The 25,060-nt window shown below is 47.9% G+C and overlaps 1 protein-coding gene across 6 annotated transcripts in view; it reads right to left on the bottom strand.

Moving 5' to 3' along the window:
* Positions 1–249: 249 nt before the first annotated feature.
* The window catches only part of Vps13d (vacuolar protein sorting 13 homolog D), a 234,902-nt gene continuing 210,091 nt past the window's right edge, over positions 250–25,060 (bottom strand). For all 6 annotated transcript variants that reach the window (XM_048350254.1, XM_048350255.1, XM_048350256.1 and 3 more), the window contains 3 exons: positions 13,274–13,405; positions 3,895–4,135; positions 250–2,925 (listed from right to left, as the gene is read on the bottom strand). In XM_048350254.1, the coding sequence (XP_048206211.1) occupies positions 2,794–2,925; positions 3,895–4,135; positions 13,274–13,405 (505 nt within the window). In that variant the 3' untranslated portion in view covers positions 250–2,793. The remainder of the gene's footprint in view (positions 2,926–3,894; positions 4,136–13,273; positions 13,406–25,060) is intronic.

Below are 25,060 nucleotides of genomic sequence, written 5' to 3'. Positions count from 1 at the left end.
GGGGCTCAGCCCACGGCCTTGGGTGGCCAGTCTGGAGCCGCTGAAGGACGGAGCTGCTTGCGGCCGCTCACTCCCGCAGCTGAGGAGGCTCCTGGGCCCTGGGTGTCCGCCCTGCCACGCGCTTTCCTGGGCAGAGGGCAGAGGGCAGCGGCTGCGCTGCACTGTGAAAGTTCAGCTGTGGTTGGTATCTGTCACTGGTGATCTTTCTAGAACTTTTAGAACACCAAGAAACCAGAAAACACTCAGGTCTGAGAAGTCAACAATACATTTTATTCCACAGGAAGAAAAGTGGCGACTCTGATTTGAGAAGCAGGTTTACAGAGTCGGAACATAATAGTGTTACACAGTGAAGAACCAGGTAGTTTATTCTCAGTTCATCAAGCAGCGACTATGGATTTTTGAGGCACAGATGACACTTGAAAACAATGTGGCCCAGGAGCCTTCTGAACACCAAAGGTATCCCAAGCAAGCACAGACAGGAGCTGGGGCGGGGCGCCGGCCAGCCATTCGTGGTCAAGGAATGGGTGACTACTGAGGGTTCTCAAATCATCCATCCACCGTGCTTTCCGCCAAGGAGAGCTGTGTACATGGGGCAGCAGGAAAATTGGTGGAACCGTCCTATCCAAGTCTCAGACATCACCAGCTAAATGCCAGTTTCAGAAGAAATGGGATGTTTGAGGAGCCAGCACAAGGCCTGACTGGTCGGTCCAGACCTTTGACTTTTGTCTTGACAAACCAGGAAGCGATGGCAAAAGCCCCCAGAGTCTTCCTGCGGCGGCCCAGGGCTGCAGGGGAGGGGAAGGGCTTGGGCAGCTCATGGCGGGCACTCTCTGCCCTGCAGTCCCAGTCATCTGGTCTTTGAGTCCCTGTGCCCTTTCTAAGGCACAGATGTCAGAACAGCAGCTGTGCCACCACAGAGCCGATTTCAGGAAACAGGAGCAGGAGGAGGACCCGTTCTTCTGGAGCAACAGCTGCAGGTGACCCCGGCTACCTTCCTGCAGTCAAGCTGAAAACCCGGGCAGACTTCTCTTAGCAACAGTAGCTCCTTCACCAGCCAGGGACAGAGGCTCTCAGGCATGCGCACTTGACTCCCTCCGAGAGCCTCCGAGATGTGAGCTCTGGCAGTGTGTTACTGAGGACGAAAACCACAAAGCACCTGGAGGGTGCAGGGACCCAGGCTGGTGAGGCGGCTGGGAGGCTCTCAGAAGAGCAAGTGTGAGCACTGATACTATCACACTGACCACCCAGGGAGCATGAGCCAACCAGCAAAAGACCTGCCCCACACAGAGGCCACGGTCCAGCGGGGCGATCCACTCACAGTCCAGGCAGGCCTCCAGGCCGGAGCATTCAAGATGGCTACAGCACTCAGAGAAGCTACCTTCCTGCCTAGCTACCTTCCTTCCTTCCTCCTTCCCAGGACACACACACACACACACACACACACACACACACACACACACACACACACACACACAGTGGGAGAGACAGCCTGGTGAGCTCCATTTGTGTCATGGAAGGATTGGGTCATGAGTTATAATTACCAAAATCTTCCACACTTCTAGTGGGTCATCTCGGATCTCAGCTACATGTGAAAAGGTTGTAGAAATGGGTTGGCTTTATTACAATAAAAATTCTAAAATCACAAGGAGAGCTGTTCATTCAGAGTGAGGCCCATCCCCCACGCTCATTAGCTTATTCCTTCCAGAAAAGGGAGACGTGGAGAACAAGACAGGAAAAGGCAGGCACATGCACCGGCCTTCAATCCTGCTTCTGTGAGACACTCAGACCCCACTCCCTCTTCCCATACTCTCTTCCTCCTTCTCCCTGTCCTGGAACCACCATTCCTGTGTTCCCAGGGCACATGATATAATGCCAGCCTATGCCTTTAGTAAAAAGAACAAGATGGAGTGTCTCCCATTGCTGGTGCCTGGGAGGGAGGGCCCGACTCCCTACCCAGGACTTCTGATTGTCTGACAAAGAGTTCAAAGGCATGGGCTTTCCTTTCCTTCTATGTCAACAGAGCCGGCCAGTGTTTGGATGGTCTCTGATAACGCCGGTGTAGATGCGTGCACGTGCATGTGTGAAGGCGGAAGCTAAGTCCACTGCCAAGTCAGGGGAAAGAATGTGTGTTGAGATTAGAAAGCCATATGTAGCTCAAGTGCGGCCTGTAAGGCGGCACAGACAAGGGGGGGGGGCCGAGCCACGCTGACCTTCCGCCCTGTGGTGGCTCTGCTTCTGCTCTCCTCTCCCTGGTGTGGGGCTCCAGCGGGTGACCGCGGCTGCTACAGGCTCTCCTGGACACTGAGATCTCTCCTGACCCGCTTCCTGTGTTCGCGAAACGTAGATACGGCACTCTCCAACGTTCACGAACCTCTTTCTACAGAGTATCCTGAATGGCATATTGTTAGTGCAATAGAAGATCCAGTCTAATTTTATATTACTTTACAGGTAACAAACCTTCACGCACATCACAACCCTGCTCAGAAGCTTGTATTTACACACAGTTGTACATATTTACATGTCAACAGGGATAATCTAAAATGAGACTCATCTCAGTACATTTGCTTTGTATGTTATTCAACTGATATCTTTAAAAAATTATCTCCCCATAATCTAGAGTATTCCCCAGCCCACAAGTAAATACCGTTTGCACTCAAAGCTTCCCCTGTGAGGACTTCCTTTCCCTCATTCCCAAGCCACATCTTCCCGGAAGCTTCTCCCGGCTCCCTCCCATGCGGGCCACGAGTCTGGGTCTGGGCCCTGTCCGGAGCGCCTCTCGCTGGCCGGCCGTTCTCAGGAGTCCAGTTCCAGCTGCTCTTGATGTTCATTCAGTCTTAACATGAGTTGCTGTTCATAGTAAAGGCTCTTTGCATAGTTTATTTCTTGTGACAACTTGACAGCAAGGACCTCAGATTTCACATGGACCTAAAGAGGAGACAAGAATGAGCACCTGTCCAAGGGAAAAGGGACACAGCCAGAGGGGGTAGGGGCAGAGCCACCCCCCATCCCCACCCCCGGCAGCAGCTCCTGTGGGAACAGTATGGTTCCCGGGGCCTGATCTGGCTCACTAGGATTCAAACAGCCCCAGGATGTGATTTTTTTTAATGTAGTCCCTGGTGACTGCAGCGAACCCATAATCACTGGACATTTGGGACCCGTAACAGACCAGGCCAGTCTGAGGGGGTGAGGCAGTGACCCCAGGCCCCGCCTATGATTAAGTCTAAAGCCTGGCGGCTTGAAGAGGCCAGAACGCAGCGCCGCCAGCTGCCCTCAAAGGGGAAATGGACCCGGGCAATCTCCTCTCCCTGCAGAGGAGCTGCAGGGAAGTCTCACTTTGGGGTGCTGCCTCTCACGGTTGTCCAGACCTCACTTAGGTCAGTGACCCCAAGGAAGCCCACAGCCCAAACCAAGCCAAGCGCAGCTGCGAGCAGGGAAGGGGGAAGGTTGCTGAGGAGAGAGGCCCAGCAGGGCCGGTTGCATTTCTGGCATGCTGGAGCGCCCGTCCTTCCGGAAGCAGGCTGGAGCCTCTCATGAACGGTGGCAACCGCAGACGCTTTACTACTCAGGAGTCCTCCAGAGCACCACCCCTGGGAGAATGGTAGAGTTTTTATTTAGAACCCACTGAGCATACTGGGCACTGCTTCTTGGCATAGACGAAAGGCACGGTTTCCATGGTTACCAGCAAACAGCACAGTATGTGCTCCATCACTGCCTCGGACCTGAGGCAGAGTCACCCCTCAGGAACAGGGAGCTCTGTGCCGCCTCGGTGGCTCTTCCCGAGGCCCCGGAGGCTCGCTCCCTGCCCCCATCATGGGTGGGCGGGGACAGGTGCCAGTGGAGAGTGCAGGGGAGGGGGCCGCACCCCCAGAGCAGCAGAGCGGTGGCGGGACTCACCATCGGCTTCTGGTGGGACGGGCCTGGGATGGACACGCCACTGCTGGTGCTCGCTGCTTTCTTGGTCACCTGCACGTACACCTTCCCGTGATCCTTGGAGACGAGGCAGTGGTAGAGGTCATCGTATTTGACCTCAAGGAAAATGGCCTCTCTGTCCACATAGTCGCCACTCTTCAGGAAGTACACGGCTTTGGAGGAGATGAGCACACAGTAGCTGTCGATGTTTTCCACGGCTATGAAGCTGCACAGAAAGAGAGGGGTCATGGGGCCAGGCTGTCCCCTAGGCCCAGGAGCTCGACTCGCCACCCGTCAGGCAGGTGGCTTCATTGCTTTGGGCCTCGGTTTCTCCCTTTGTAAGCGAGGGCTGCTCTGAGGACCACATGCCCGGCACAGCCCCCGCCGCAGGCTGCTCGTTAAACACCAGCACCACGCCACAGCGGCTAACAGCTCCAACCCCGGAAACAGCTTCCTGGTCTGAGATGGGGTTAGTGGGATGTTTATTTAACAGGTAAAAATTTGGATGGTAGTTAAAAACTTGCAACTGTGACAATCTTGGCTGGACAGAAAGGAAACAATGCTCTTCAATGGTAAACAGACAGAGCAGCTGGTGTGTTAGAGGTGAATACCAAGGCTACAGATGTGATGGGGGATGCCATGGACAGTAACGTGGGCACGAGAGGAAGGCACACACCTGTGTCCATTCCTTCCCTTGACAGCACTGACAAGAAGCCACCCCATCCTGCTGGACCGCCAGGGGCGCAGGAACTCATGAGACAACCCCCACCCCCAACTCTGGGCTCAGAAAACTCTAGTTGGAAATCATTTTCTTGGGTGAGGTTGCAATCTTGTTAACTTTTAATTAATTATTTGAAGCATTTTATGGATACCCAGAAAAAAATATCCTAATATTAAAAAACAAAACAAAGCACTGAGCGGGGCACCAATTGCTCACGCCTGTAATCCTATTTAGGAAGCTGAGATATAAGGATCACAGTTCAAAGCTAGCCCAATGCAGGAAATTCTGTAAGACATTTATCTCCAGTTAACTACTAAAAGGTGGGAAGTGGAGCTGTGGCTCAAGTGTTAGTGTCAGCCTTGAGCAAAAAGGCTCAGGGACAGTACACAGGCCCTGAGTTTAAGCCCTAGGGAGCTAGGACCAGCATACAAGCTCCCCACCCCCAACCCCAAACCACTTTTTCCAGAGGTTCACAGACTGAAAGTGGGGATTCATTCGGCTGAGACCTCTCTGCTCAGCTGTGGAGTGAACAGCAGTAACTCTGGCTGCCCCTGCACCTTACACTGGCCCATCACAGCAGGGCTGATGCATCCGGAGGCAAGAAGAGAGGACATGACAGAACAGTAGAAGCTGACAACAGACTGGCTGTCAAGCACAGGTCTCACTCAGCCATGGAACATGGGCCCAGGAAGGCCGTGGTCCTGGGTCAGCACATCCAAGGTACTTTGAAGGAGGCACATAAATGTGGGCAGAAGGCCAGCCTGCTGGTGGCCTGGCCACTTTCCCATCAGGACCAAGCATGGCTGGATGGACAACTGCCCACCTCTGTGCAGGGGGCTCTCTACTCAGTTACTACAGGGGTCAGGGCCAGCCCCCCAAAGCCCCTGAATGCTTGGACTCTTCCTCTACTTTTGAATACTTCATTTGCCTTAACCTCTCAAAGCGCTGCCAAGTGTGGGTTTGTTCTTTGTGTGTGCTAGGTGAGCATCTCAGCTCCTGGACAGAGCTCTAAGTCCTGAAAGCGAGGGAGGGGCCCATACCGGACAGCCTGTGATTCCCAGGTCCATACCTGGGTGCTTACCACTGAGTTGGCTATCCTCCAGGGAGGCACTAAGTGCCTGTCCCAGCTAGCCTTGTGCCCCATGACAAACACAAGGATGAGGACTTGCTGTTCTGATCTAACTGGCTGGGAATGAATGTAGGTTTGCCAAGTCTCCTTGTGAAAATGAGAAGCCCTCGGTGATGCTCGGTGCTCGCCTTCCTAACACACCACCTCTGAGAGCACCATCAGGCAGCTGTGCCCTCAAATGAGGTGAATGGAGTCAAACACCTGGTCCGGGGGAGAGGCCACAGACCACCACAGAAAGAGAAACAGCCCCCCGCCACAGAGAAGTGGCAGCCCGCTGCCAGCAGGAACTTGGGGAAAATAGCTTCACTCCGGAGCACAGGTGCTCTGACAGCCAGGGAGGCTGCTATGGCAACTCAAAGGAGACCTAAAGATGGCTGCCTGCAGCCACAGGTGATGTGACAGCAGGAATGTGCGGTACAAGTCCAGCTGAGAGACTGGCTTTCTGGCTTCCTGCCCAGTACGGGGCCTGGCATTTCCATCGGTCACCCTGACCCTATGCTACTCCAGCCAGAGGGGCCAGCACTGAGCGCACTGTCCATACAGGAACAGCTTTGCCAGCTTTCAAGCCTGCACCCTCCCCAGAAGCTGCCATGGCTGGAGTCCTCCGACAGGGCCCGAACCATCTGGAGGAAGGGTGGCGCCAAGCCAGAGGCTCTCCTGAAAGGCAGAGCACAGGGTGAAGGAGACAAGGCTAAGCAGACAGGGAAGGTCCCACAAGCTGGTGACGCTGGCCAGGCCGCTTGCTTTCCTGGTGGCTCGGTTTGTTCAACTCTGCAGAGATAAGGCCACCTCTAGCTGCCTTTGGTTGGAAGTCAGAGACATCCACGGCCATACAGACACTCAAGCAGGGAACAGCAGCTTTGTAAATCCTCCCACATCTCCACTCTCAAGTCCAGGGGTCCGCTCTCCTTCACAGCCTGGAGCTGCTGCTGAGAAACACAGACTTTATACATTTACATCAATATCCTAAAGTCTTCCTATCAAAAGGAGATCGGAGCCTAAGGCATGACTGAGAGAAGAAAGGGGACCAGCTGGTGACCCTGAAACTAGGCAGCCAACAGCTGTCTCTCCATCTTCCTCCTGATGCTTCCTCCACACCCCACGACCCATGGCCAAAGCTGTGCATCCATCAGACTCACTTATTACTAATTTTGGTGTTTTTACAAAGTCTGGAAAGCACATCAAAGGTTCATTCAAATCCTTCAGAGTAGGCCTCTCAGTTCACAAACAGCAATCCTAAACTAATCACTGAGGAGCCACAGCTCAGGGGACACAAGCACTTGGCACACACAGAGCCCCCTCAACTTTCCTTTCCACTGACCACAGGCCACTGCCCACTTCACTGGCTATCCACCTGCTGGCTAGCTCCCTACAGGCTTGCTGAACCCCTTCCCTGGTTATGCCAGCAGAACAACAGTAGCCACAACTGGACACTCAGCTTGGTGCTGGGACTCAGGTTTCTACTCTTCACACCTACGGCCAAACTTTGCCCAGAACTGCTATTGCTCAAGAGTGAGTGGCCACTGAGAGATTAGGTGGCTCACACAGGAGAGATGCCAGCATGGCCCCAGGTGGTCCCAGAGCCCTCTCAGCAGGAGGAAAGGAGAACAGCCTTCTAGAAACACAAAGCACCTGAATAAGCTTTGTTCTCCCATGCTAAGCCAAGGCAGGTCCCAGCTCTGTCCATACACTACTCCAGACAAACTACAATGGAGACCATGAAAAATAGGATTTTCATCCTCTTTTTAAAGTTGGGTTAAAAGTTTTACTTTGATCTCTGGGCTCAGGGGCAGTGCCACGTTGGCATCTCTTGAGAGGAAGGCAGGCTGCGGGACAGGCTTCAGCACCTTCAGGAGGATGGATGGGGACTATCAGAGAAACCCTGAATATGGCCTCAGGCCTGAGCATGTGGGCCAGGCTGTGGGCTCCCAAGGGAGGATCCAAGGTCTCCAGAGATGAAGGCCAAAGAGGAAGATGTACTGCTGCTAACGAACACCACAATCACACTGCTGAAAACAGCAGTGGCATGTGACTGCCCAGGCCTTACTGTGGCAGGCCAAGTCCAGAGCAGGGGCGATGTTGGGGCCAGTGACCCGGTGTGAGTCAGACAGGGCTGTGTTTTCCTGCCCAGAGCTGCAGAATTAGGGCTGTCACACAGCCGCCCTGCAGGGCTCTGTGGTGAGTGGAGCTGTTCTGTGCCCAACATGGAAGAGACCCTGAGTTGGTGACAGTTCGTTCCTGCTATCTCTGTTGTCAGCTGCCAAGTTACCTCTATTTTGTGGGAAAATTACACCCCTCTCCCACTCCTGTCTTTCTCATTTATGCCTTATTAGCTTTATCTCCACATCCTTATGCTGCTCCCTGTGGAGTCATGTCAAAGCCAGAAGGGTCCAAGTTGCTTTGCCCCCCCGCCCCCCGCTCCCCCAGCCCAGGCATCCTCTTCTGCTTTCCAGGTCCTCGGGATCCCCAAGCCCATGCCTGCGCAGAGGTCACTGTGGGGGCCAGGCTCTCCTCTGCCACCCTTCCCACAGCGTCCCATAGCTGAACTGCTCTTCTTCAGCTCTGCTCCTCCAGCTTCACCAACCAAATGGGCAAAAGCTAAGTTCTCCTTCCTCAGACCCTGAAGTTCATCAGCCTGGCCTATGACTGTGCCAAGGCCTCCTCCCCATGCCCCTGGAGACTGCCCCTCGTACTCACCTTCCCACCACTGCGAGTACAGCTACCCTACCCTCTTCCTGGGTCACCCCAACAGCCTCCTAGGGCTTTCTGCCTCTGTTTCTCTACCACATCCCTTTCTCTGCTGTCTTCAAGGTTGTATTTTCAACATGCAATTTTGAGTGGGACAATCTCCAAAATTTCACCACTGCCCCTGGACAAACAGACTGAGCCTGACCACAAAGGTCAGGCCTTTGGCATCTTGAAAGTCACTTTTCCAGCTCTCTAGCCTGTGTTGCTTCCTTCCTTTAGGCACCATAGGCCAATCCCAGCAGATCCACCAGCACTAGACAGCTCTGTGCACGTTCCTTTCTCCAGTCTCATCCTGGCATATGCAAGGCCAGGCTATTGCCACAGCCCTCTTTGTGAAGCCATTCTTGGCTACCCAGGCACCAATTTATCACCTCCTCTAGTGGTCAGACTTCATAGTGATTGGGCTACAGGAAGTGGGTAATAAGGTCGGCTTGCCCTGCTGGACTGTGGTCTCGCTGAGCACAGGGAAAATTCTCAACTTGCCCTGGCACATGGCAGGACTTAATACAGTTGTGTGTCAAGAGTCTCAGAAAACAGAAGCACTGCAAGTTCCAACAGAATTTTGCACCCAGCATCATCTTAAAGAATTCACTCCAAACTTCTGATGTAACTTAGCAAAGATTTAGCAAGCACAAACTTATCAGAGTAGCTGGGGAGTCAGAGAGTGCCAATAGATTGCTTTCTAGCCTGGAAAATGGAGGCTGGAGTAGCAGAGTACTTGCCTAGCATATGTGGAGTCCTGGGCTCTATTCTCATCAGTGAGAAAAAGAATGAAACGATGAAAAAAAAGACAGAAAGGAGAAAACAATAAAGAAGAAAAAAAATGGGAGCAAGTGAATTCTATCCTATTCCTCAAAAGGATTAGATCTATCATCTTGGTTGTATGCAAGTAAGGCATACATTATAATTATAAACTATTAGAATCAATAACACGGCTTATGCCCCCCAAAATGCATATTCTTTCTTTCTCCCTCTATAACGTCTCAAGAAAAATGGTGGAGACACAATACAGTATAAACAGCATCCACCAAGGGGGCAGGAAAGGACACTTTGACTCTTAACTTGAATTTGCTAACCATGTACATGAAAGGCTATTTTTGCTCTCTTTAAGAAACTGTCTCTATTAAGTCTCCTAAATGTAACTTTCTACATAACTGATCATGTAATCTAGTGAGCCTACTCCAGAAAGCAGCAGGTTGGAGCAGCTTCTTAGGTCTCTTTTGAGAAAGAACTACCCTTTACTTGCCATCTGAGTGTGTACCATGGTCTTAAAATATAAGAATCAAAACAAGGACTTAGCCAGGCACCGGTGGCTCATGCCTGTAATCCTAGCTACTTAGGAGACTGAGATATGAGGACCATGGTTCAAAGCCAGCCTGGGAAGGAAAGTCAGTGAGACTCTTATCTCCAGACTTTTATCACCAGAAAACTGGAAGTGGCGCTGTGGCTCAAGTAGTAGAACACTAGCTAATCATGAGCTGAAGAGCTCAGTGACAGCGCCCAGGCCCAGAATTCAAGCCCCACGACTAAAAAACAAAAACACCCCAAAGACTTACTTTTCAAAATGAAAATAAGACTCTGGTCACATATTAGGCATTAGTGAAAAAGAAAAACATTCAGGCCAGGCACCAGAGGCTCATGCCTTGAATCCTAGCTACTCAGGAGGCTAAGATCTGAGGATCAAGTTTGAAGCCAGCCTGAGTAGGAAAATCCATGAGACTTGTATCTCCAATTAACCTCCAAAAAACTGGAAGTGAAACTGCGGTTCATGCTGTAGAACACTAACCTTGAACAAAAGAACTCAGGTACAGCATCCAAGGCCCTAGGTTCAGGCCCCAGGACTGGCACAAACCAAACAAACAAACAAAACAACCCAGGATGACTGTTATTTTAACATTATTTTTAACCCAGGATTCTGGTTAAAATTGAGAATGAAGTAATGGTAACTTTATAACACACCACAGAAATATTAGATTTGTTTGAAAATGAAGTCTTTCTAGCAGACCAGACTAAATCACATGTCAGTACTATCTTCTTAATAATAATTAATTAAATGAAATGCAACAAACTAAATGCAACTTGATCTGAGAGAACACAGTTGGAACTGCCATGGTATGGGGGACTTTGTGGGGCTTTCACTCCATCAGGAAGTAATTACACAATATTTTCCAGAAGTGAAAAGTGAGTCTAACTGGAAAAAAATGTGGAAACATTTAGTTAGAACAGTAGAGCAAGGTATTAGAGACCCTTTTAAGGGGTTAACTCTGAAGGGGAATATGCAAATAATTAGGTCTTTAAACATGCTTTTAATTATAAATCTAGGATAAAAGTTGGGCCCATGCTTTTTTCCTGAAAACTCCTTTCTTGGAGAGCGATGACTATAATTTCCCATCACCGTGAAAACAGGCTGATAGCTGAGAAACGTTTACCAGCATCCCTGGTGACCTCTTTGCTGGGCCCTGAGGAAAATCACCATCACGTGCCTCCCTCAGCACTCACTGGGCAGATTCAACCCACAACTGGGGTGGAGACACATGGTTTTCATCTCTCAAGTCAAAATTCATTCGTGTCAATAACTGTTACGAGTTCATGTGGATTTCAAGAGTTTCACAAAATCTCTCACTGATTTCATTTTGCTTCCAGTGTTCAGCTCTCCCTGGCTATGTCCAAAGCACACGTCCTCAATGAAATAATCCTACACAATTTCTCATCGTAGCTTCTGTCATACACCATTCTGCTGCAAATGAATCTCAAGAAGACCAAAGAGGGTTCAGGTTGAACAGAGTTGAGTTGGGAAAGAAATAAAAAGCAGAGGGGCTGGGGATATGGCCTAGTGGCAAGAGTGCCTGCCTCGGATACACGAGGCCCTAGGTTCGATTCCCCAGCACCACATATACAGAAAACGGCCAGAAGCAGCGCTGTGGCTCAAGTGGCAGAGTGCTAGCCTTGAGCGGGAAGAAGCCAGGGACAGTGCTCAGGCCCTGAGTCCAAGACCCAGGACTGGCAAAAAAAAAAAAAAAAAAAAGAAATAAAAAGCAGAGTGTATACTAATTAACAAGCTGGCTTTGAAAAAAACAATAAACCGAAAAAGTGCAATGTGAACACATGTTGATACAAATGTTAAACTGCACCTGTCTGTCTTAATGTACTGAGTGTGGTTTGTCCATGACAGGTTCTGAGGGCTTCTCCAATGAAAGGAGCAGACAAAAATTCCAACCCTCCGGAGGCCACCATTCTAGCAGACTACATTTGTGCCTGCTAAGAAATGACTCTTTGAGTCTCTAATCCAGAGGTTCCAAGTTCCACCAACAAAATAGCATGAAAGGTAGGTGATGCACCAAATTCCTATTCCACAGAAGAAGGGACGTAAAGTGCTCCCTGGAGCGAAAGAGCATGGGAGTCCTACGTACCAGAGTGGTGACTATAACTGAGGCTATTCAGTACAACAGCAGAACCTATTCACGAAGCATGCTTTGGCTGGAACATGCTCTCCTCCCAATTTATAGGTTGAAATCCTTGAATAAAGGCGTGCTTACAGAAACCAGAGCTCCCACTCTCTGTCAGGAGAGGATTTTGTGTGAAGGAGGCCCTCCCCAGAAAGGTGAGCATCTTGGTCTCCATCTTTCCGGCCTCCAGTCCAGAAATGGGAGAACACACATTTTTGTTGTCTACAGTACTTTGTTATGACCACCTGGGCAGGCTGAAAGATATACTATCATTAAGAGATGAGGGGGGGTGGGTAACACAAGATAATCTAGGAAGATACTATTCTATCCAGCAAGCAACACACAAGTCCTAGATGTTACTTCCTATATGCTCAATAAAATACTGTTTGATGACACTGAAGACTATCTCAGGAGCTAACTCTGCTTGCTACTCTTCTACTGACCAGAGCCATCTATAGTGATCAGACCTTTCCTGGCTTGCTTGATTTAAGAGGAAACAAAAAAGCATTACAGAAATGAAACTAGCATTTTGCTACTCTTTAGCACTTTTCTCTGGGATGTGATTCTAATCAAGTTACAGAGTACTTCTTACTCTAGGGGGTCTCTGCAAAATATACTGGAAGGTGACAGAGCAGCCGGGAATGATTTTACTCACTCAACCTATGACAAGACCTCCAGATATATAAGGCCCAGTATCTAAAGAGTAACAAAACTAAAGCAAATCACTTCTGAAATATTTGTGTTTTGTTTTATGGTGTTCTATAGCAAAAACAAGACAGCAAAGTTGAAGAAGACTTTACAGGAAAAAAGCTCTTAAGATTGAAAATGTTTTGGAGCTGGGGATATGGTCTAGTGGCAAGAGAGCTTGCCTCGTATACATGAGGCCCTGGGTTCGATTCCCCAGCACCACATATACAGAAAACGGCCAGAAGTGGTGCTGTGGCTCAAGTGGCAGAGTGCTAGCCTTGAAGCCTTGAGCAAAAGGAAGCCAGGGACAGTGCTCAGGCCCTGAGTCCAAGGCCCAGGACTGGCCAAAAAAAACAAAAACAAAAACAAAAACAAAAACTGCAAGTGAAAGATTGAAAATGTTTTATCCATTACCTTCTGTCATTGAGTTGTCTACACAGAGACAGTCAGGTTTTAGAAACACAATAGTAAGGTCTGGCTGTGGAACACAATTTCAGAAAAACACCTTGTAGTATAGGTATGCACAAGCAAAAACGAATCAGACTGAGGCTCAGATCACATAGAAATTCTTCAGACTCGATCAGAAAAGCCAACTCTGGCTCAATGGGGCTGTTCCCTACAGGTCCTACTTACAACTCATCCTGGATGTTATCTGTCAGTTTGAAGAGCTGCTCCTGTCCTTCCGCCTGGCTCTCTGAGTATCGAGGAAGCAGCCCCTGAGGTCCTGTGCAGCAGCGTGGTTTCCGAGCCCTCTGCGCTTGGGTCCTAGAGCAGGGCAAATAAACAGGAAGCAAAGAAATTAAGTGTCAAGGTGAACGTGAAGGCACTCCTCGGTGCAGAAGATGCTCCACATTCAGTGGGCCCAAGTAAAGTGCCGTGTGTCCATGAGGTGCTGGAAAGTACAGCTAGACTCCCTCTGTAATGGAACCTGGCCTTGGGTACTTGCAACTGTTGATCTGGCTTCGTCAGCCAATGTCATACACTCGAGTTCACTCCTCTCTGGGGAACAGGTGGTGACCAGCACCTCGTAGGACAGCTTTGAAGATCAACAGAGGCTGGTCTTATGGTCATCACCACTAGACTTCCACTGGGCCAAATCCTGCTTTTCTAGGAATCTCTGAGAAGACCATCTGTGGACTTGCAAAGGGTCGGAAGACCCAGGGGCCCTAGGCTTTCATAATAACTTGCCATGCTGTTTCTAGCTTCTTCTAAGAGGAGCTCAGCTACCCTGGTTACCATGCTTGGGTGAAGGATGAGAAATGCAGTGACCCTGTGGGGGGCAGAGAGGCTCCATGGATCAGTCTCAGGCCAGAGCGGGATTCTGCAGCTGCCCTGACACAGGCCACTGGGCTGTGGGCTGCCCAAAGGAATCTGCTTCGCTATGGCTTTCAGTGTCGGCTGCTGTCTTTTTCCACAAACCATAGACAGGGTAATTGATAAATACTTTTTGGTGTTTTCCTAGAAACAGGAGTCCCTATTTGTCTTGGAAAGACTGTGCATATTTCAGATGACTGATAAGAGTGTACCGGGTCTGTCCTCGGCCTTGTACTTGTTGTACTTTTTATTATTTGTTCCTGGAACCCACTGAAGCAAAACATTTCTCTCTAGACATACCTTGAAGAGAGGAGCAGCCTTCCACACTGAATCAGCACTTCAGACCCACACACCAACAGCCATGTGGAGACTGGCTGGCCAGGGGAAAGGGGGTGGAAACATGGAACAAACAGTGGAGCTTGCCACAGGCTGGATGACAGGCTACCTGCAAAGCCAGAGTCACTGCCAAGGTTGGGCCCAGGTCAAGGTCCCCTTCAACTAGACATGGTGCCTAAAGGACAGCCCTTTATCTGGTGATGTTTGGAAGTGTAGAAAGCCAGTGATAGCATCCCAAAAGTTTGGTTACAAGGTTTCCTTGAACGCTACTCATGTGTTTTTCAGGGGTGAGGTAGAGACTCATACTACGGGAAGATGTAAGAAAAGCCAAGTTTCATTTGTATCATGCACTCAGATTTGCTTGCTGTGCCTGGCTTCAATTCCCTCTACAAGAGTCAAGCCTATTGTTGCCTTCTCAATTCCCAGTGCCAGCTGATGGAAACACTTCACAGCTGCTGTATGAAGGATGCCACCAAGCCACTACACCCAAGGGACCCAAGGGAAGGGTATTCTCCAGGTAGCCTGTTTGGTGAATCACCTGGTTGCCTTGTTTAGTGAATCACCTGACCTAAGCAGTCTCACTGTCCTCTTGTCCACAAGGCTGCTGAAAGAAGTTTCTTGAGCATCATACAGAAATCAAAAGGCTGCTCCAATAAGAGTATGTATGGTGGGGCCACATCCCTGTCCTTTTCAATAAGATCGGATTCAAATTCCTCACATCTCCCCCAACCAGCTTCAATCCATAGTTGACACCCTCTGACTGAGTCAACTCTATGAGAAGGAGGCCTGGTTACCAGTGAAGGAGGGGGAGGAATCAGATGAGTCTATGCACGGATACATCTGTGAGTGGAGAAGTTTAAGGCTAGTTATAGAGCTACTAAGAAAAGGTGATATGCAAACTTGGGTGGAAAGTTTAAAGACCAGAGATTTGAAAGCTACCAATTGTTAAGGCAAAAAGTGAACCAGATGAATCCCATCTTCCTAACAGAAAAGTCAAGGGTATCTGTCTAGTCTACTGAGTAAAGAAAGGCACATGAAGGAAGTAGTGAAGTTGACACCTCTGTGGGCAAGTGTCCTTGTCCTTATAAAGACAGTTGTATTCATGTGAGAGAAAACTTACTGAACCCTACACCCGTCTGATGGGACACAAGGCGGCCTGAAAAGCAAGGTGGCCTGCACCTGCTTTTGAGTTCCTAGGTTAACATTTTACAGGACAATGTGAAAAACCATAGCCCCCATCCACAAGCTTCCAGTTACTTCTTCACTCTGTGGCCTCCCCTCAGGCCTTCCTCAAACTTTATCTCCTCTCTCAATATATTATCTTCTACCTTGCAATCTACAAACCCACAGAAAGGTCAGAGACTAGGAAAGCAGAGTATCTCTCTTGTGAGTATACACTGATTAACTTTATGTTTCCTTTCTTATCTGTTTTCTCACCAGGCTAAATACTACCTCCTACTTCTGAGGCCCTCCTTTGCTAAGCCACCAAACACCAAGGGCCAGCTGGAACACTGTGGCAGTCAAAGCTTGTTTTTTTTTTATGTAAATACACAAGAAACAAGAGCTAAATTTGGCCATAAAAAAGTGTTCTAAGATAGTCTTTTATTTGTAGTGCATATACTCATGGTCTCACACTCTTGCTTATTAGTTTTACCACTCAAGGCTTGAGCCATACTTTCACTTCTGACTTTTTGTTGGTTAATTGGAAATAAAGAGTCTCATGGATTTGTCTGCCTGGCCTGGCTTTGAACTATGAACCTCAGATCTCAGCTTCCAAAGTAGTTAGGATTACAAGCATGAGCCACCAGCAACCAGCTTTCCACTATAGTGTTAGAAACATAAACAAGGAGTAATTTAGTCATACTCTTGCTATCAGCATAAAGGTGGATTAAAGAAACTCTACCACATTCCCCTAGTACTTGATCATTGGCAGTGCCTGCAAAACTAGTTTTTCATCTCAACTAAAACTCAGCTGAAACTTCAACTTCTCAGGTCAAGGTTGATTGGCTGTAGGTTAAAGGGGGTACTTTAAGTTACCAGGTTGAAATTTAAACCCAAACATCAACAAATTTCCTACCAACAACCAGTTCCTGTTTCTAAACCTCCCAAACCAGTGGTTTATAAGAGTGACAGTCCCTGTGAGACACAACTGTTTGGTTTCATATGCTATGAATCTAAATAGTATTACAAAGTTGTAACAGCCCCTAAACTTGCTCATGTGCTATGACCCAGGAGTATGGAGTGCCATTTTTACATGACTGACTGCTGGAAGTTACCACTGTGCATGTTCGGGCGAGTGTTTGAACATCTGGAGAGCAATGCCTCTACCACCCATCCCACCCCCTTTCTATCCAGATGTTGGGGCTAGATTGATCGTTATCTTCAGTTCAGGGCCCATTGGCCTCTCCTGTGAAACCACCATCCCCCCCCCACCCTACTGCTGACCACAGTGATGCTGTGTGGTTTCCTGTTGTACAGCCAAGTTCCTCCTCTTCCTGAGGCAGCTGCGGTGCTGAGCTCGTGTTTATCATCTTGTGCTATTTTTCTTATGAAGTTTTATCACACTTTAGAGTATGCTCTGCCACATTCCTATTACAGTCTTGAGTTGTTTCAGGCTTGTGAAAATGGATACCACTGTCATGTTGCTCAGACTGGCTGTTCTTTCGTGTGCAGCTAGAGCTCATCTGTTGTGCATTCTTTCTTTCTCTTTTCTTTTCTTCTTCTTTTTTTTTTTTTTTTTTTTTTTTGCCAGTCCTGGGGCTTGACCTCTGGGCCTGGGCACTGTCCTTGAGCTTCTGCTTCTATGTGACTATTCTAGGAGTCATTTCCCTCTCTGTTGGTGGCATGTAGGTTATTTCTAGGTTTTGCTATTACAAATGATGATGCTATGAACACCTTAATGTATGTCTTCTGGGAAGCATTGGGTAGATGGGTGCATTGTGCATTTGTGTGTCTATCTGTGCATCTATGTGTATGGTATTTACTGGATGGTGGGGTATGAAATTCACCCAACATGATCATTTCACTTGAAATGTGGCCAGTGTAACAGAAATTTAAACTTAATTTAAATGATATTCAAGTTGCACCCTGGGAAGCTTGCTGCTTAAATAAGTATAGCATAGCACCCTACTATTTTTCTCCCTCCATCTTCTCCATTTGCCCTAAAGGATGATGACATCAAACAACAACAACAACAAAAACAACAACAACAGTGGACTAGCTGTGGGTCCCCCCATTGGAAGTACAGCATGAAGAGCAATGTCTAAACTGCTTTGGCTCCCCACTCTGCGCCAGCCCCAGTCTTCTGGGTGGCTCTGCTCCTTTCCTATGGCCACCTGCTCTGATACAGTGCACTGCCACTTGGTTTGATCATCCTGGGATAAGGGACCATTACACAAGAGGTAGGAAACACATTCCCTCGCCTCTCAGTTACCAGTGTCCCTTACTACAACATGAAGATAAGTTTAAACACCAGTCTATTCAGCATACATGCAGGAACCCTGCCTCCACAAGTCTTTGTCTAGCCAAAGGTCTGTGGTGTATTTAATTGCTGCCAGCTGAGGGTTGTCGGCCATTTTAAGCCCTCAGCTGCTGTGGTTTATAAATTTCACAGTGTATAGGAAGAAGCAGTCCTTCCAGTCAACCAGCTAATCCAAAATGTCAGCACCAAACGAACCTGAGCTTTGAACTCCATGAAAATGTCAGGGAGGTGGCAATATAGCATGGATGGCTCTGTGGGGGGAGGCGGTGGGTGCTGCACATCCATACAGTGGCGGATATACCACAGATATCCACCCAGGGAGAGAGGTCCGGCTGTCTGCATCTGGCTGGTGCTATCTGAAAGGCATTACAGGCCCCTGAACCAAAGATCAGAGTAATGAAAACAACTTGTGTCATTTACATTAAGCAACAATAATTCCAAGCAAGGTGACAGGAGAGATTGAACCAGTTCCTCTTGGTTGATCTTGCCTTTCAGCCTGAGGGTCAGCATTTGGCCAGCCATAATTTGTTCTTTATTTCTATGATGAGTAGCTATGTCACAGTTCTGTTAGTTGAAGACAGATGTTGTGCACACATCTGTAGTGCTAGAAGACTTACGTTGCACTAGGTCTGTCATGGCCAATGTCCATCAACCAAGTGGTGTCCAAAAACCATTAGTATAAGAGTAGAAAGTAGCCAGGCACTGGTGGTTCATGCCTGTAATCCTAGCTACTCAGGAGGCTGAGATCTGAGGACCCTGTTCATTGGCAATCCTACAATTGGTGGATTGTAAGATTTTTTGTTTGTTTGTTTGTTTTTGCCAGTCCTGGGGCTTGAACTCAGGGCCTGAGCACTGTCTCTGGCTTCTTTTTGCTCAACGCTAGCACTCTACCTCTTGAGCCACAACACCACTTCTGGCCTTTTCTATAAATGTGGTGCTGGGGAATTGAACCCAGGGCTTCATGCATGCAAGGCAAGCACTCTACCACTAGGCCATATTCCCAGCCCCTGAGGGGCCTGTTCAAAGCCAGTCCAGGCAGGAAAGTCTACGAGACTCTTATCTCCAATTAACTACCAGGAAACCAGAAGTGGCGCTGTGGCTCAAAGTGGGAGAGTACTAGCCTTGAGCTGGCAGGGACTGTGCCCATGCCCAGAGTTCAAGCCCCATTACCAATTAAAAAAAAAAAAAAAAGAATAGCAAGTATGTGAAGCCCATGGCTTCCTAGCACAGAAGAATATTTATCCAATTGGTGGCTGCCATCCTGCTTAGGGCTGTGTGTGTTCAGGACTTTGGTTTTCATTAAGAATCCTGATACAGATTGTGCTTAATGGAGCCCAAATAATCAACCTATATGCCCACCTCAAATATTGTTTACTGACAATAGCTATACGATATCAAGGCTCTTTTTTTTTTTGGACATATGAAAAAAGTAAGTTATGAAGAAAGAAACTGTCAGTAGTCAAGTTACTGAGAGGAAATTACTGAGTAAAGAGCCAAACAAAGTAACCAGAAACACAAAGCTAGAGTAGCTTATGCCAGCTTCTGTTCCCTACCTCTACCCCCATCCCACATGCCTTTCCTGAAACACCATTCACACAGGCTGGTACTAGGCCTTGAGGAAGACAGGGGTGACTCAAGCACCCAGGTAGCTGGTTCAGGTTCAGAGGAGGCAATGCCAGTGCAGCACAGTGGCACTGAAGAGGCATCTTGACACAATGAAGAGGAGCCACTGTGCAGGTCACCTGAGGCGGAAGAGTGGCTCCACCATCTACAGACAACCTCCTCATCTACAAAATGGATTATTACAAGCAGTAAGTAAGTTGATATATGTATCATGCTTAGAGCAAGGGCTGGTACACAGAGATGCTCAATAAAAGCCCATCTATAACTATAACATCTGCTGAGGGTGCCACAGGTGTGTAAGAGTCAAAGATCTAGCCTGGCCCTGGTGGCCCAAGCCCACAACAGGCCAGGGCGTGACATCCAGCCTCTCTCACTACAGTACTTTGCCCCCCTTTTGCTTCCTGTTAGCAATCCTGCCTACCTCTCCTTGGAGTCCTGCAGACATATGCTGTGACAGCACATAAAACCCCACATTGTACTGTTGCCACTGGAAATTCGGAAGAGATGTTGATTCAAGAAACGATTAGAAATCAAATGTATATTGTTAGGTTTTTGTCATTTGACATGCAGCAGCAGAGACTAAGTTCCCTGGTAGGGTGTACTCCCTTCAGTGGGATTCACACCTGACTTGTTTATAGGGGTCAAGACTTCCTATAATCTCACACATGTTATGGGGACCCCAGGACATTGCAACTGTGACAGCTGGTAGGACTTATGCCAGCAGATAAGCTATTGGGATTTAAACTCTAAGACCAAACTACTTCAGAGTTGTTGTTTTTCCTGAGTCAACTGCCTCAGGAGCAAGACCTATCTGCTAATTAGGCTGGTGAGGGGGGCCAGGCCAGAATTCCAGCACAGTGGGTAATATTCCAGTGAGTACATAACATAAGTAATATTCGATTTCCTGAACCTTCATCCATTTACCTGCATTCTGAGGATGCATTGCTTCAATAGACAAACTTACAAAGCATCTGACAATTTCCAATATCACTGTAAAAATGGAACACTTTATAACTGTAAGGTTTAGTTGCATTCTAACTAGGATCTTCTGAATTAGAGTTTGATACCTGTAGGAACCTTGCAAGCCATGACCTAATTCCATGTTCATCTGCCACCTCTAATGCCAATCCCAAGATAGAAAACATAGGCCACAGACACAATTTCTGGTAAACCTGGTTTTATGGCTGTTAGGTACAAGTGCCAACAATAGCAAGCTGATTAAATAACATAAGCTAAGATACTTCCAGATTAATTTCTAGCACATGATTACATGATTTCTTTGTTCTAACTTACACATTATCTACCTTCTCCCAAAAGTTGCTTGCTATTTCTCTCTTTCCTTCTTTCTTTCTCTCTTTGGCCAGTCTTGGGCCTTGAACTCTGGGCCTGGGCACTGTCCCTAAGTTCCTTTTGCTCAAGGCTAGCACTCTACCATTTGAGTGGCAGTACTACTTCTAGCTTTTTCTGTGATTAACTGGAAATAAGAGTCTCACAGACTTCCTGCCCTGGCTGGCTTCAAACTGCGATCCTCAGATCTCAGCCTCCTGAGTAGCTGGGATTACATGTGTGAGCTACTGGCACCTGGCAAGTTGGTCTCTTTTTAGAGAAGGGATGTAACTCAGGGTCAAGGAGATGGGGAGAAGAACAGAGGTTTCAGGAAAGACAAAAGCAGAACAACACTCCAGTGCAGTCAAAATCAACAAATGAGTAAATTGCTAAGTCCCCCACTGGGACTCCTATCAAGTAAGTAGGAATATAGCTTGGGCCTGGTTTGATAATGGTGAGACACAGTAGGACAAATAAAAGTGAACTGTTGGCCTCTGCCAGTTATTATTGTCAGGTCAACTTAAAACACACAAATGGGAAAGTGTAGGATTTAAAAATTTATCTTGACTAAGCATAAAAGGGGGCCATTACTTGCTGAATCTGCCAAAGGACTCCTGAGCAATCCACCAAGTGCTAGACCTGTGAGCCTCTCCCAGGACAAGTGCTAATAGCCCTTCCCTGTCTAGCTCTTATTTCCTTAAAGGATTTCTTCTTAAGAGGGACCAGAGCCAATCACCTAGCCACATAGTAGACTATACTAGATATCCAACACTTGGACTCAGGATTAATAGTCTTAGAATATTGCCATTCATTAATTCACTATAGCAGAGGAGTTATAAAAATATTTGTGGTGGTAAAGCACTTTCTCTAAATGCAGTTTGCAAGGCAATTTTATTATATACAACCAGGGGACAAGGAGCTTTCCCAAGGCACCTCCCTAGGGCCCTCCTCACAGAAGGACCTAGCAGACACTACAGCCCTGAAGGGGAAGGGTAGGCTCTGTGTTTAGTATGCTTTCACTTGTTCAAGACCACCAATCTGCTCAGCCCAGAGGTTCGACACATCCTTCTATTACCAAATGAAGGGCTGAGCTATAGCTCAGTGGCAAGGAGCTGGCCTTGCATGCTCAAGACACTGGGTTCCATCCTCAGCACAGTGGAAAAAAAGTCAGATGAGGTGGAAGGAAGGGGCAGTGGGAGAAGATGCTTCAAGAAGCGAGAACACTGAAATGGAAAGTAATGGGAATGAAAGCTTAGGCTTAGGTGCCATGTTCCTGCATTCAGCAGGATCTGTCTCAGCCCCTGAAGCTGAACTGTAGGCAGTAGAGAAGGAAACTGAAGCCCCAGGAGGGTCACAGAGAATCCAGTTTCACACCTGCTTTCTAGCCACAGACCTCTGCCAGGAAGGGGCTCATGTTCTGAATGAACCTCACCAGACTGGAAAAATGTGGGGAATGCTGAATGGAAGCTGGATCACTGTACTCTGGCTTCTAAAGTGCCTAACCTAGACACACATATGTGATACATAAGTAGATGAAGAGTATTGGGGCTAGGGCAGTGAAGACAGGGAAAAGGGAGAGCCTGAAGTGCAACATCTCTCTAGCTAGCCTGAGCCAGAGGAAGGCGGAAAGTTGGTCACAGCCCAGGAACCCCTGGAGCACAGGAATGCTGACCATTCCATAGTGGGGAACACAGGGAAGTTCCTGACCTGGGTCATGTGCTCCCAGAGGACAACTGGTGGCCTTAGGGGAACGTGCACTGTCTGCACTTTTCCAGGAAGGAAAAGAACAGTGGGCTTGGAATCCTGGCAGTTACTTTGGGCCTGACTTCCTACTGAGAGCTGAATGCTGTGTTGACACACAGCCAATGAATGGCTCAGAATCTTGTGACCCAGTGATCAATGCTCTGCATTCAACTCAAGCCCAAGGAGAAGATCTTCAGAGGGCACGATGTGGCTTACACTATTTTAGGTCCAGGCTTTAGGTTCTTGTGACATAGAAATATAAGAAATCCAATCAGTCACCTCTAAGTCCTCATCTTTCTAACCAAATGATGTTTTTTTAAAATGTGTCCTTAAGTCTACAGCCAAAATTTCTCAGAAGCCAGGGCTGCCTCCAGGCAACTGGGCCCCTCTAAAACAATGCCTAGCCTGACTCTAGCTTATCATCCCAATGCCCACAAGAGTATCTTGACTCCTCTTCACTTTGGCTCTTGCCACTGTGCAGGGTACAAAGCCCTCATAGGAGCAAGACAAGGAGAATATCCACATGCCTGAATAGGGACTGGGCTCCCTCATGCTCTTTCTGTCCAGGAACGAAGCAGAACATGAGTATACAATGCAATACCCTTTAGTGCCTTTATGAGGGCTACATTCTGCCTGGTGCCAGGGCATTCCGCCTGGTGACAGAAGATTATTCTTTATTTGGTGATGAAACGGGTCAAGCTGCCTTTTAATTACATGCCGCCAGTATTAACATGAACTGGACTGACTGTCATAGCCCATCAACCCTTGGCCAACTGGTTTGTTTGGTCTGGACGGCAAACAACATTCCACACTACTGGATTTTTTTTTCCAGATCCCTGGTGGCCCCATCACCCCCCAAACCTTTTTAAAAATTACAATCTGTTCTGCTGTCTTGAGTTACATTCTGTAAATAGTAAGCAACACTGATGAAATGTAAAAGCTGAAAATTTGTAAAGCAGAAAGATCTGCAGTATGTCCCACATCTGTGTCACATTAAACATTCACTCCACAGACGCGCTGATTTCTCTGTAATCAGGACCCCAGGGTGATGTGGGGCTCTTGTGCCTCATACCAGAGTAGGGCTCAGGGTCACCAGAGGCAAGCAAGGGAATAGTGGTGGCAGGGGAAGGTGGATTTGCCCAGTTACCTCTGCAGATGACTCTTGGCTACCTGGTGTGACTCTGTTTTGGGTTGTATGCATCACAAACTGGTGGGTCATTGTGGTGGCCAGGCTACAAGAGAATAAGGCCACAAGGGAACCAGGCCATGAGAGAATCCACATCAGAACCCACTCCACAGTCCTTAGCTGCTCAAGCTGAGCCGGCAGTGGTTAAACTAAATAACAGGTTTCAGTGACAAAATGTCTCCTTTGAAAGAGTTGGCTCCTCATACGTTAAAATGACTACAAGATAAAAATAGAATGGAAGGAAACCAATAAAGCCCATTTGGTAAAAGCTTAGAGGATACTGGAGATGATCATTGCTATGTCAGGCAAAATCTGATCTGTCTATTTATCCAAGCACTTCGCCAGGCATGCACATGTGTGTGCACGTGCGCACACTCATATTCTATTTAGGAAAAACTGACCGAACATGAGCAAAATCATCATGTTTTAAAATCACAGTATCATGCATATCCCAGAATGATTATAAGGCTCCATTATGGTGAGGGAAAAAAAAAAAAAAGGTTCAGTCTCAACAGTGAGGTAAGTGTGAGCCACTGGGGACATTCCATGGAGAAACTCAGTACACCTTCCTGCACTGTCCCCATCCCCTCACACCAGCTCTTGCTGCTGCACTTCCCCGCTGGCCTTAGGTAAGAGAATACCGGACTAGCATCATCAAGGACACCTGCTGGACCACCCGGGGCCACTGTAGATCTCTGGTGCAGCATGCATCCAAAGCTGACTGTATCCTGAGTAAACTAATCCTCACATTTTCTTGTTTGAGGATGTGTTCACAAGTAGTACTTCATTATATGGAGGAAGACCATATCTTAGAGAGATTTCCCAAGGGTACTTAGCGGGTAAGTGGTAACCAAGTTGATCTTGGTCTTTTCATTTTCTTGGACTCATAAACTCACTGAACAACTGTGAGTCGATTACTGAGTTAGGTGTTCTTGACACTCCAAAAATACCAAAGAAGGCAATACTGAGAAGCATACAACCCAATCTGGACAAGGTCTTGTATTCTTGAAATGGCTATACAAGAAACTTAGATCATGTGTGAGTGATGGAGGATGTGAGCTCCGTGGGAGCCCAGTGGTTTCCCAGAAGGCTTTGCCCCATGGCTGGAAGAAACCAGGGCTAAACTAACACTAAGGCATAAGAGGAAACAAACAGCAAGATAAAAGTTAGGCAACAGGTTATACCACACATCTAAAACATCCACCCACAGCCAGCCACTGCAGCACGGCCCAGGTGCTACAAGGCACCGGACCAGAACACGACCTACCAGGTGACTAACAGGTTTATCAATACCTGGAAGAAGTTTCTCACATGGATGAGAAACTGACTAAATGACCACTGCTGGAAACAGTGAGACCAAGATAGGATGAGAACAAACAAAAACAAACAAACACACACACACACACACGTA

This window comes from Perognathus longimembris, chromosome 7 (genome assembly GCF_023159225.1).
Source record: "Perognathus longimembris pacificus isolate PPM17 chromosome 7, ASM2315922v1, whole genome shotgun sequence".
Lineage (NCBI taxonomy): Eukaryota > Metazoa > Chordata > Mammalia > Rodentia > Heteromyidae > Perognathus > Perognathus longimembris.
Note: the sequence above shows the minus strand (reverse complement) of the source record. Positions and strands in the feature narration are given on the sequence as shown.